The sequence below is a fragment of the Podarcis bocagei genome (genome assembly GCF_964188305.1).
Source record: "Podarcis bocagei genome assembly, chromosome: 3".
NCBI lineage: Eukaryota > Metazoa > Chordata > Lepidosauria > Squamata > Lacertidae > Podarcis > Podarcis bocagei.
This window is the reverse complement of record NC_138127.1, coordinates 36,588,583-36,600,886: the sequence shown is the minus strand read 5'-3', so window position 1 is coordinate 36,600,886 and position 12,304 is coordinate 36,588,583. Positions and strand designations below refer to the sequence as shown.

At 49.1% G+C, this 12,304-nt stretch overlaps 1 protein-coding gene and 1 long non-coding RNA gene across 2 annotated transcripts in view; both read right to left on the bottom strand.

Moving 5' to 3' along the window:
* NR2E1 (nuclear receptor subfamily 2 group E member 1) overlaps window positions 1-5,671 on the bottom strand; it is a 30,693-nt gene extending 25,022 nt beyond the window's left edge. Inside the window, exon 1 of the mRNA XM_081186657.1 lies at window positions 4,892-5,671. Within this exon, the coding sequence (XP_081042783.1) occupies window positions 4,892-4,916 (25 nt within the window). The 5' untranslated portion in view covers window positions 4,917-5,671. The remainder of the gene's footprint in view (window positions 1-4,891) is intronic.
* A 952-nt stretch (window positions 5,672-6,623) lies between these two features.
* LOC308583041 overlaps window positions 6,624-12,304 on the bottom strand; it is a 46,005-nt gene continuing 40,324 nt past the window's right edge. The window contains exon 4 of the long non-coding RNA XR_014006017.1: window positions 6,624-6,695. This is a non-coding gene — a long non-coding RNA (uncharacterized lncRNA). The remainder of the gene's footprint in view (window positions 6,696-12,304) is intronic.

Here is a 12,304-nt window from a genome sequence, read left to right as displayed (position 1 = left end):
CATCTCAGCCTCGCTCTTTCCCATCTCTCTCTGTCTCTGCCCCACAAACCGATTTCAAAAGCCCGATCGATAGGACTTCACGTCGAAGTGCAGGCGGGAGGCGCCACGCCACCGAGGATGAGATCCCCCTGCACGGGGTGGGGGGAGGATCCTTGAGCTCACTTCCGAGTTAAAAAACCTCAGAGGATCGAGTTTGAGGGCGCGACATTTCTCCAGAACGGGGGGCGTCCTTTTGGTGGCTCTGTCCCCCAAGGCGTCCGACCCAAAGCCGTCCCTGTGACTGCGAGCCGCTGGCTTGAAATAGTTTAACCAAGCTTCCAGTCGCGTTGAAATCCATCGGATTTCCTTCTGAGCCAACAGGGGATCTAGTCGTAAATATATTCAGAGGGCGGTAAACATCATATTAAGTGTAAAGTAAATAACCAGTTTACTTCCCAGTATTTCTGGAGATACCATTCCCCAAATCGTAGCACCTTGGTTCTAGGGGTTTGCTTAAAAAAGATAAGAAAAAAGAAAAAGGGGAATAAAATAGGAAAATAGTTATGACCCTGAGAGTCATAACTATTTTAGAAAATCTGAAATAGCTCTTTTAGGAGTACCCTGAGGTATAACTATTAAAGCCCCTAGTTGTATATCTAGAATAAATAAAAAAACAAACATTTAAATTCCTAAATTTAAATATTTAAAAAATGTATAGCTCTTACTTCGGAGCAGCCCAATTTACTCCTCAGGGGCTGAATGCAGGATAAGTGCAATTACATACTTGTAGCCGGTTTCTAATAATATTTCCTCTGAGCAGAAAGTTATTCTAAGTTCAAAGGGATTTATTTCCACGTGTATTTTTACATATACGCGCGCGCACACTGGGTTAAGATGGTAAAACTTTGTTCGTTTACTTGGGAGTAAGCCGCTCTGCTATCCTAATCCAGAGTAAAAGTGCCTAGGAAAATTGAGGGCGGCAAAATATTCCAGCGACGAATACAGAATAAATAACGGAACACGCACAACTGTTTTAGCGTCCCTGAACAGGCGTGCAATTTTGATAAGCCAGTTCAGCCGCGGTTTAACTTTTAATTTCACTGGGACCCCCACGTATTCCACCACATTGTATATTCCTTATTTGCATTAAGTTTGTTTATATTAAACACACGCCCACGGAATTTCTTCCCGCGGCCTGCGGAAAAACTAATGGTCTTAATTAATGCCCGGGAGGATTCCTCTAAACACCTCCGGATCCGCTCGCCCTCTCCAGATTCTGGATCGATTCTGCTCTGTTCTTGTATTGTTTCTCCTCTCTCCGACGCCCATATCTGACCTCTTGTTTCTGCTCTATTTTAAGTGCTTATATTGTATTGGTGCCCGTTGAATATGCCTGCTTATTTGGCAACCAGGCACCCACTTCAGACAGGAGATAGGATAAACTGGATATTAGATTCGCTGTCTCTTTAATTTCCTTATTCTCCTTCCATTGCTAGCTTAAACCTTGCACATCGAAATAGGCAACAGAATAGCCTACTATAATTGCGGGGGGGGGGGGGGAGAGCAACCCAGCCACAGTCCAACGCGTTTAAATCCTACGAATTCCAAAAGGAGAAGCTTAAAAACTCTCGCCATTGAAACCCTGCGGGTCTCAACTTCGGCAGCGCCTCTTTTCTCGCCTTCGCCACCGTCCTCTTCTGCTGCAAACTTTGGCTCCCTGCCCTCCGCTTACCCCCTCCACCATTTTAATGGCATTTGGAGAGGGTGGGTGTCAGTCTCTCAGCCCATTAATGTGTCCTCCCCCCACCTCCAGCAACCATGGCTCCTGTGCTGAGAATAAAATTCCGAAGGATGCCAGGCGAACGAGGGACCCCGTTAACTTGACACGAGGTCACCAGATAACTGATTAACCCCTGTTTAAAGGCCCCAGAAGTCTAACGGGAAAGACAAACGCGGCTCGGGCGGCGCTGGGAAACCGTTTGGAACATCCCTCGACGGGGCGTCCGGGGCGGGGGCACTTTTTTTGTGTGTGTGTGCGCGCCTCGTAATTGCTTAAAGATATATGGCAGCTTCGATTACTGTAATTACCATCAGAGGCTGTTGAAAGAAGTTAGGCTGCTTTGCGAGGACTCCTCGACGGGGTCTTGTTACCACCCAAGCAGAGAGATCACATCTGACATCACTCCAGCCTGGCGGAAGGGAAAGCGGAGCCAGCGCCAAAGGCCGGAGGAGACGCGGCCGCTTCTGCGCCACGGCTCGGGACTAGTCCAAGGCCTGGCGAGGGGCGCCCTCCCTCCAAGGGGCGCAGGAGATCGCCCCAGTCCTCCTCAAGGCAGGGCCGAGGTCCTGCGGGGGAGTAAAGGCCAGAGGGATCAGTGGGGAGGGGTCCGCCAGGGGGGAAATGGCGAGAGAAGCCACAGCTTCTATCCTGCAGAATAAATAACCAAATTTGCGCATACCCTGAATTAGAAAATGTTCCCCAACTCATAAACAGGGGACGATCCAAATAGAGCCGAGCCGCTTAAAGTCTGTGGGTTGATTATTATTTTTTAATCCATTTGAATCCCCCCCAAACCGCAGATTGAGACCAATCACCTAAAATCAAGGCTGTCGTGCCAGAAAGCAACCTAATGTCATTCAAACCAACGGCGCTTGGTTTTTGTTTATTGATATCAGTTAGGATTGTGAACAGAGTCCGGTTTTGTTTTTTTGGTTGGAGGAAAGAACTCGCTGACCGCGTAATAAAACTCTCCTAGTTGCAAAAACGTTGCGTTTGGATCATTTCTGGAGCCTTAAGGCGGATCTATGGCAAGTTAAGATGCACCGACCGGGACGGAGTTCCTCCCGAGCTATTCTTCCAGCGGCGTTTATTCCGTTATGCCAAGTTAATTTTGTTTTTAAGCTATCCCGGGCGGGCTGCCGCCGCGGGAGACGGGGCAGGAGAAGTCCCTCTCGCCTCCTTGAAAGGAAGGAAACTTACTTCCAAGTAACATCCCGACCCCACTCTAGGGATCTCATTCCCAGGTCACAGAAATCGCATTTAGTTAAAAAGAAAAGAAAGAAAGAAAAAGTGTCCTAACACATTTCTCTCACGCACACACATCCCTTCCCGGTTCACACCACATCCTTAATTTCTCCTTAGGGATAAAGTTATCCGAAAGAACCTGTGATGGCCCTCGGTGTAAGAGGCGACAGAGTCCCAAGGAGGGGAGGTAACGGGGACACTTGGGGAGCCCATCTCCCCGAGGCAGTTTGGTTCAACCCCAGGGACTAGCGGAACAACAAGGCCAAACTCAGGGGGCTGTGGCAAAAAGCTGCACCAACTTTGAACACACGCCCACTGGATCCTGGCGACTAAATTCTAAGGTAACAGATATAAAGAATCGAGCTGTAAGGCGGCAGTTCCATGCACGGTGACCTGGAGGAAGCTCCGTTGAAAGTAGAACTACTCTCGAGTAAATTATCCATAGCCTCCATAATTTCACAAAATTGGCCCGAGAATAATTTCCACCTCTCTTTAGATAACAGTCTGCACGTCCCCTGGCAAGAACAACGCGGATGTCCCGTCCCCTGACCCCTCCAAAGATTGCGGGAAAACAGACGGGAGAGGTTTGCTCTAGATGGATCCAATGGGATTTTGCTATCAGATCCATCCCGCTAACCTCCCCGCTCCCAGCCCCACACTATATTTTGGTGATCCTCAAATACAGAAAAAAACTTTACTTTCTCTTTTTGATGATGGTGGTGTACACACACACACACACACACACACACACAAAGAGAGAGAGAGAGAGAGAGAGAGAGAGAGAGAGAGAGAGAGAGAGAAATATCCTCTTTTATATACTTTGCTCTCTGGGAAAAAGTTTCGAAGGCGAGTCAATATCGAGCGATGCCAGATAATTCGGAATAAAGTTAGTCTGCAGTTACAGCAAGCAACACACGCGCTAGAAGAGGAGAAAGAAGTGGGTGGAGAGGAAATAAAGGGAGACGATTCTTGAGCTCAAATGTGCCCTTTTTGGGGGCAGGCATTTCTACACGCACGTGCTTTTCTCCAAAGGCATTTTTGATGTTGCTAAAAAAAAGTCGCCGTGAGCCCACGCTCTCGCCCTAAAATGACCTGTTCCACTAGTCGCCTTACATCAAACTAGATCGTGTACGTTACTGACCCTATTATGCATATTACGACCAAAAAAAAAGAGGGGGGGACACCCACCCCCAAAGTCCCTTCTTGGATTTCTGGAGTCTGAAGCCAACTCCTAGCCTGAGCGGTCAATCAGACTTAAAGAAAGAAATCCCTCCGTTATGAGGTGTACCCGGATTTAGGATTAAGGGAAATGTGACTTTTAAGTTGTTTCTGCTTCTCCCTTTCGCAGGATTATTCGGTAAGGCTGGAAATGGTGTGCAAAGTATTCCCGTCAAATCCTCTTTCCAGAGAACGGCTCCCTCCCTCCTCCTCCTTGGCATTCAACTCCGAAGTTTCGGGCTGCTCTCGCTTCCCTTTCTAAAACGGATTAAGAGCAGCAGAAGGAAGTTGCGCAGGTCGATCGCCATCGCGATCTCCGCCGTGGGAAAGCGACCCGCGTGAGCAAATGTTTGACTCGATCGCGACCTACCAGCGCCCCATCCTTGCCCCCTCCCTCCCCGCGATCAGAAAGGGGAAATCTGAAGTTCATTACAGGCCCGAATCCCCATCCGGAGAAAACAACAACCTCCCAAATCCCAAAGCCACGCAGCGCGATCCTCCGCAGACTCACTTGCGAGGAAAGCCCCTCCGCGTGGGCTCGCTCCCGGGAAGATCCAGACTCGGAGCGAGAGGACACCCCCCGCCCCGCCGCCTCAGAGGGACCCAGCCTGGCTGCGAAGCCACTCGCCCCCCCCCCCCCGCGGGCGCCCCCCGCTGCGCGTTACCCACTTGTGGATCCCGCCGGCTTGCTCATGGCGGAGTCCCTCGGGGTGGCGGCGGCTCCGGCCGGGGCTTCTTTTCCGGAGGCGGCGAGCGGGCGCTGCGGCTTCTCCTCCGGCTCCCTCGGGGCAGCTGCCTCAGGGTTCCTCCCGCGGGCGAAAGCGACGCATCTCCTCCTCCTCCTCCTCGCCCGCCTCCCGCCTCCCCAAATCACTTTCTCCGCTTCCTCAGAGGACGGTCCCGCCTGGCAGAGAGAGGGGAAACTTTTCTTTTTTTGGCGGGAGGAGCTGACGGGGCGCGGGGCGGAGGGCGGGGAGAGAGTTTGGCTTCGCTCGCTCGCTCGCTGCTTCTTTTCCAAGCGAAAGGAGACGCCGGTGGCTCCTCAGGAGGAGGAGGAGGAGAAGTTGGTCGTCGTCGTCCCTCCGGAGGGTTCGAGGAAGGGGGCGGCGGCGGCGCGGTGGGGCTGGCGAGAAGGAGGGGGGCTCGGCATGAAGAGCCCCACGGCGAGAGGAGGACGCCGGAGCTGCGCTGCGCGGCTCAGGGCGCCGAGGCAAAAAAGATCAGAGGCGGGCAAATAATAAGAAGGAACCGGGGGTGGCGGTGATGGGGGGGGGGGGGCAACGTCAGAAGAGGCAGGGTCTGGTTCTCAGAAAGTGAATGGCACCGAGCGGAGAGAGGGAAAAAAGTGAAAGGTTTCCAGAAGTTCATCACACGGGCTGACTTTGTGCTTTGAGCCTCCAGCCTGAAGCGCCTATCATATCCCCCGGGAGCGCTGACAGGCAGCCCGCCGGGAGGGGGGAGGGGGCTCCTCGCGCCTCCGTCCCTCCTCTTCCTCCATCTCGCCCCCCTCCCTCCAACCACCTTCACAGCAAGCCAGTTCTGGGCGATGTGCGTGACGTCAGCTGGGTGGGAGGGAGGGGGGTGTTAAATTCTAATGCTATTAATGAACCTCCCAGCGGCTTCTGCTCAGGAGTTTGGAAAAGGCGAGTCCGGAGCGTTTTTCTCTCTCTCTTGCTTCTTACCAGCCTTGGATGCAAACGCAACAAATAAATAATAAATATATATTTTTTAAAAAGTTTTTTTTTAAAAAAATAGGGATCTCTTCTCCTACAATCCGATTTCCCTCCCCAGCGGCGTGGTTGACTTGTTAATGGCGAGCCTGGTCAACCAGCCTCCCTCGGGACTTTCTCCAAGGAAAGCGTCCCTCCCGGCCAGGCGGGGGCGCGCTCCAGAGTCCAGGGGGCGAGAGATGGCCTGTATACGAGGCTCGAGCCTCTTCGCCCAGGCTGGGGGTAGCAAGGGAAGCGGCGATGGGGGGGGGGATTGCTTCTAACTCCCCCCCATTCCATTTTGCTCCCGATCCCGAGAGTTCTTCCATCCTTCCATCCTTCGCGCACTCCCTTGAAGAAAGCCACTGTAGGAAACAGAAGTGGATCTTTTTTCTTTGCTGCAGAAACGTGCGTGGTGGATCGGGCCCCACCAGCTTCTGAAGCCTGGATGATGATGCTCAGGTGGTGGTGGTCCTGCGGTTCCTCCTCGTCCTGAGTTTTGGGGCGGGAAAGTCCCCTCCCGGTGGTGAAGCTCGGCCTGCAGTTCGCCCTGGGCCCCAGCGCCTTGGCAGCTCCTGCTCGGGCTTCAGCGTTTGCTGCGCAGCCACGTGGGCGCTGCTGATGCTGTCGGCCTACAGGTTAAGGCTGTTGTAAGGACTAGCGAGTGATGGGGACACTTGGGAAATAATGGTCTCCCTTTAGTCAGGGCTGTGATTGGATCATCTGCCCGCCCTCGAAGTACTTCACTAGGTTACGCAGCATTCCTAAGGAACATGGAAAACTGAACCATTTGTCCGTGTAGCTCGATTTTGCCAACGCCAGGGAGCCTCTCCCAGGACTTGAGCAGGGGACCTTTCCTATGCCAAAAGCAAGTGCGCCCCCCCCCCAGCCAGTGGCTTCCCCGGCTGTTCTTCAGGGGCAGGCGTTCAAAGCAGAAGTGCATGCAGGTGTATCTATATACTTATGTGTGCATAGCTGGTTTCCAAGACTGAAGCACGATTATGTGAACACGTCCCGCTCCCACGACTGTGATCTGGTTTGCCTAGCACAGCATCCCCCCTAGCTGGCCATTGGACGTGCTAGCTGGGAGTTGGAGTCCGGATCGTCTGGGCTGAAGGGCAACCGGGTGAAGAAGGCCGGCTTAGAATGATAGTGATGCTGCATGTCCAAAGATCTTCCAGTCTACACACGTCCTCTTGGAGAAATTCCGCACCGCAAGCAATGCCCCCCCCCCCCGCCACTTTACGACTATCAGGTCGCAGCAGTAACCGAAGAAAGGATTCTCCCACCTGCTACAAATGCTTCTTTCGTTCAAGCGACCGACCCATTAAATGGTAAACTGAGCCATCAGGACACAGCAGCAAGCAAAATCTCCCCAAGTGACTAGTCCAGGAATAGGCAAACTCCGGCCCTCCAGATGTTTAGGACTACAATTCCCATCATCCCTAGCTAACAGGACCAGTGGTCGGGGATGATGGGAATTGTAGTCTCGAACATTTGGAGGGCCGAGGTTTGCCTACGCCTGGACTAGTCCGTATGATCTGATGAAAGTTCCCCATCTCATCCCAACCTGGAACAAGCAGCCAATCCGAAACGCGGAGTCTTCGCTCTAAACAGGTGGGCTTAATCGCGCGTCCCACCCCGAGCCCCCATCTCCTGCTATGGCTGAGTTCTAATGGTAGCCATCTCTGATATCCCAGGGGGAAGACTGGACATCCCCATAGAACTGAACACCAACGGGCAACAGATCTGATCCCATTTCCACAAACCACTGTACTTGAGATTTATTTCATTTGGATGAGAAAGTTTTGTAATGTACTTGATGCAAACGTGGATATTTATCCCCCGTCTTTTATCTTTTGAACCCCAAAGGCTTATTATAATGCAACCAAAGCGAATGGTTAAAACAGTAGATTTAACAAACCATCGTAAGATACGCAATGAATTCTTATTCCAGAACACAAACCTTTCCTAGCAGGTAACCCCAGCGCCACCACGATTTCAGAAAACTTCATTGAACTAACACCAGCCTCTTAAAGGAAGCTCCTTATTTGGGATCCCGGGATCAAGCAATTCTGCAGGATACCCTCAGACAGTCAGTAAGTGGAAGCTGTGGTCCCAATTCTGCCGCTTGATTCCACAGGGGACCAAAGTAGACCCTTCTGCTCAGAGGATGGGGGGCTCTTACCCAGATCTGCAGCAGTCCCTCTTTCACACACACACACACACACACACACACACACACCGGCTCGTCCTAAATTGCCCCCCTCATCTTCTCAGCCCCCAAACGATAAAAAGGACCTAGTCAAAGAGAGCCATTATCCGAGCCCCTGATCTTTAAGAGATTACTAAACTCGAACTTTAAACCCAATCAGAGGCTCTGTCAGTAGAACAAGAGCTTATTAACCTCTCCCAGGGAAGGGGGCTGCTTTGGGGGGCTTTACATCGCTTCGATAGGGGGGTGTCCGCGCGGAAAGGAGGAGGGGAGTCTGGAGAGAGACCCTCCCGTTCAATCCCATCAGTCGATGGGGGGATGTAAAGGGTTGGCGGCATTGTTTCGCGTGCATGTCAAGAGGATGTTTTTACCCCAGGCGCCGCAGATCTTGCTGCGGATCAGCAGTCAGCACGTTTAATTAAATCGGCTACAGTTCTCTAACGACATAACGAGGAGGGGAGATCCTTTGGCTGTGAGCCTCTTTGCGGAATTGGTCATGGTGTATTTATTGCTTTCGGATTTGCAGTAAATAATCCCTTTGCTTAAAAGAGGAAATGATTTCTTTCTTTCTTTTAAAGAAGAGGGGGAAAGAAGAGATCAACTGCATAGGTGAGACGGCAGGTTATGTTTTGTTTCAGGCGCTTGCAGCAGCAAGCTTCTCCAGAATGCATGGCCTTGTTGTGGTCACCTCTGCTATGGGCCACCAGAATCAACCCCCTAACAAAGCAAAAGGTTATCGGGAGGGATTCTGATTCAGGTGTATGAAGCATTACGGAACCGCCCTGTGTCATCCGAGTCCACAAACCAACAGTCTGATGCGTAGGTAGAGGAACACCACTTATTGGGCTGGACCTTGCAATATGCAGGTAGAAATATGCCCTCTGCCAGCTAGCTGGCAAATCCTTGTCTGCAGAGTTGAGGCCACCTTGACATGCAGCAACATTCATCTATCAAACATCCACGGGGTGGACTCCATGCACACTGAGTCATCATTGGACTGTTTTGACTCCCCCTACCCATTTCCACAATTATGGTTCTTTCCTACAGATTTTTGGTACTTATGTGGAGTTTGGGTTTACTCTTTTGTGTTTGTGTGGTTCCATAGTGGCTACATTTGTGCAAGCAAATAAAGACTTGAACCAAAAAAAAGAGGGAACGAGAAACAAGCAATTCAGGATTATAATTGGTGATTAAAGTTTTGGTTGATTAGAATCCATCAGAATGATTAGAATGGATCCGCAGACCTAAGCTTATGTGCTCTTTGAGCTGCATGGAATTAAGACCAAACCAAATGTTACTCCCCAATCCATGGTGCTATTGAAAATGGTAACTGCAGGTCCATGTTCCCTTTCAGCAGCATATGTAGAATTTCCCTCGAGTCCACAATTCCTTGCTTGGATCAGCAGTAGCTGTGAGATATTTACAATGCAGTCAAAAACCAACCATGCATGTTTGCTGGATAGGCACATGAGAAGAGCCGTAGCTCAGAGTGCTGTAAATTTCCTAGAGAGGACTCAGAGAGACACTCCTACAGTGCCTTGTTAGGGGGAGGGACTATATATACATACATAAAATCTCTCCACCTGGCTGGGCACTTCCTCTTTGCACTTCATCTCACCAATGTAAAACATCTGGATGTCTAAGCCCCATTACTCAGACACCACTTTAAACTAGACTAAAGTATGTCTTTGTAACCTGATGATCATTTTAAGCCTGCCTGAACGAGGCTGCAGTATCTGTTACTCTTCAACAAGTATTCTAAGTGAGTAAATGTTATATTTACTGATTACAAGATTGCGTTAAGGGAAGAAAAGGGGAAATACCAGGAGAATCCAGTCTGCGTTAAAGCATCCTGGATTACTTAAACTAAAAGACTAAAACTAGACTATCAAAACTTCCTTATTTTAAGCTGCAAATGGATGCACTTTGCTGAATTCACAAACGTGAGGAAGGAAGGATAATATTGAATAAATATATCCTCTCCAAGTTTCTATACACATCCCTACAGCAGCTGCATTAGTGATACAGAACAAGGACAGAGAAGTGAAAAATGTCCTGATGTCAAGAGACAGGGTAAGTTCTGTGAGATATTATGGAGGGGAAAGGACGGGCCATTTTTGCAGCAGGATAACTTCTACTTTGGCCTCAAATTTCCATTGTAAGTACAGAATGCTTTTGGAAATGAACACTACACCCATTCATTCATTCATTCTGTCGGACCAGACAGACGCTTCTTTGGAAGTCGAGTCCAAAGAATCCAAAGTGTGCAGAAAGTGAGTCCCAGGTGAGCTCAGCTGCCTGACAGCAGGGCAAGCATGAGGACTGGTTGCAAAGCACTTGCTCTCTGTGAATGCATCTTCAAGGAGAGGCAAGGGGAGGAGTAATACCAGAGTCCAGGCTGCCTGCGCTAACAAAAGCTATCAGTCACCAAGCATTCTCCTGCTCCCTCCATTCAGAGATGAAGCAGTGCAGGCAATTCAGCCACAGTTCACTTGCAGCAATGAAACGCCCCATTAATCACATATATGCCTTCAGAAAAGGAAATGCCAGCCCTGGACTGGCTTGTCTGCCTCCATTGGTATCTGACCTGCCAGTACATCGGGAGACAAATTCCCTTCTAACAGGGGTCTGCACTGACTGGTTAATTCACTTCTTCGAAGAGTGTATTTATTGATTCAATGGGTGACTTCAGCCAAGGTTACTTCCAGAGAAAATGGACCTAGTGTGGGTAACAGCCTCACAGTGTTTGCTAAAAGAGGGAGAAGCCGTGCTTCACTTAGGCTGCTATCACCTTTTATTTCTTCTTTGTCCTGGCCCTGGCTCTCTGCCTTTGACAGCACAACAGCCTGACACACAGATATTATGCAGGTGAAGCTCCCTGCTCCCTGCACTGGCACAGGGCAAGGGCTGGGGGGGGGGGGAGAGAACTAAAATCCTGCATGTCAGGCTGGTAAAGGCATGGCAAAAGACTCTGAGCGTAATTTTAGCTTCACTCAGTGGCACCTGCAGGCTAAGCAATATTTCTTAAATGTTTAAAATTTGGGCAGATTAACATTTGGGAGCATCCTTCAGCAACCCAGCTTTCAGCCAATTAATTGGTTGCAATATTACAGCATCTCCCTACGCATCAGGTTTCAAAGTTATTTAATAAATGCAATTTTAAGTTGATTCTGTTTGGCGCAATAACCCACATGGCTAATACTCACTTATCAGGTCCGTGCAACTTTATTTAAAATATTCTCCTCTGTTCTTTCCATTATTGGTGTTCAATAATGCTCACAATACTTATAATTGCCATCTGAAACAGCAGCCAATAATAATCAATTAAAACTTAGCTAATAGACCTACAACAATCAAATCAGAAAAACACCCACAGCTTGTATGTATGGTCATATACCAAAGAGCCAATGAATCAGCAGGCTTTAGTCCTCATGATATCACAACTACTGTTAGATCAATGTTCCATCTTCATGGCACTGTTCTTTTACTGTGGTGTTGAAATTCATGACCAATAATATTTTAAACATTTTCTAATTCCTAAAAGTCATGTTATATGCTGACATTATGGGATCTACTAGAAGGGAACGAGGTCCACTAACAAATATTTGTCTGTGATTGTTATCACCTGAATTCTTATTAACTCCCTCCAGGAAGACTGTTACATAAACAACAGCTTCAGTATGTTTGTGATCACAGAGAAGATCCATATGTATCAAGTTCCAGAAGATGATGCATGATGTGAAAACACTCTAAGCATACTAGGCATGCATGACCCAAAATTATATAAGGCAGTTATGTGCTTATAGAGTGCTCTGTATTTGTGATGCGACAGAACTCTGCATGCACACCTGCTCAGCTCTCAGAAATGGAGAATACACTCTGTGGAAGATGGAAGATTCTACATCCTATCTGCTGCACAGCATCTTTCCAGGGAAAATAAGTCCTTGTTGCATATAGAAAGTACCATTTATTTGTTGAAGCCCTCATATATTCATCAGTGTCTGAAATTATGTAGAAGTTTCATTTAAATCCATATTCAGGATGAGGAATGAAGTGTACAATATTTCTCACTACTTAAAAAACTGGTGTACGTATGTGAGAGAGAATGACGGAGGGAGACCACAAGAGTTTTGACCATGGTCTATGGCGGCATGTATA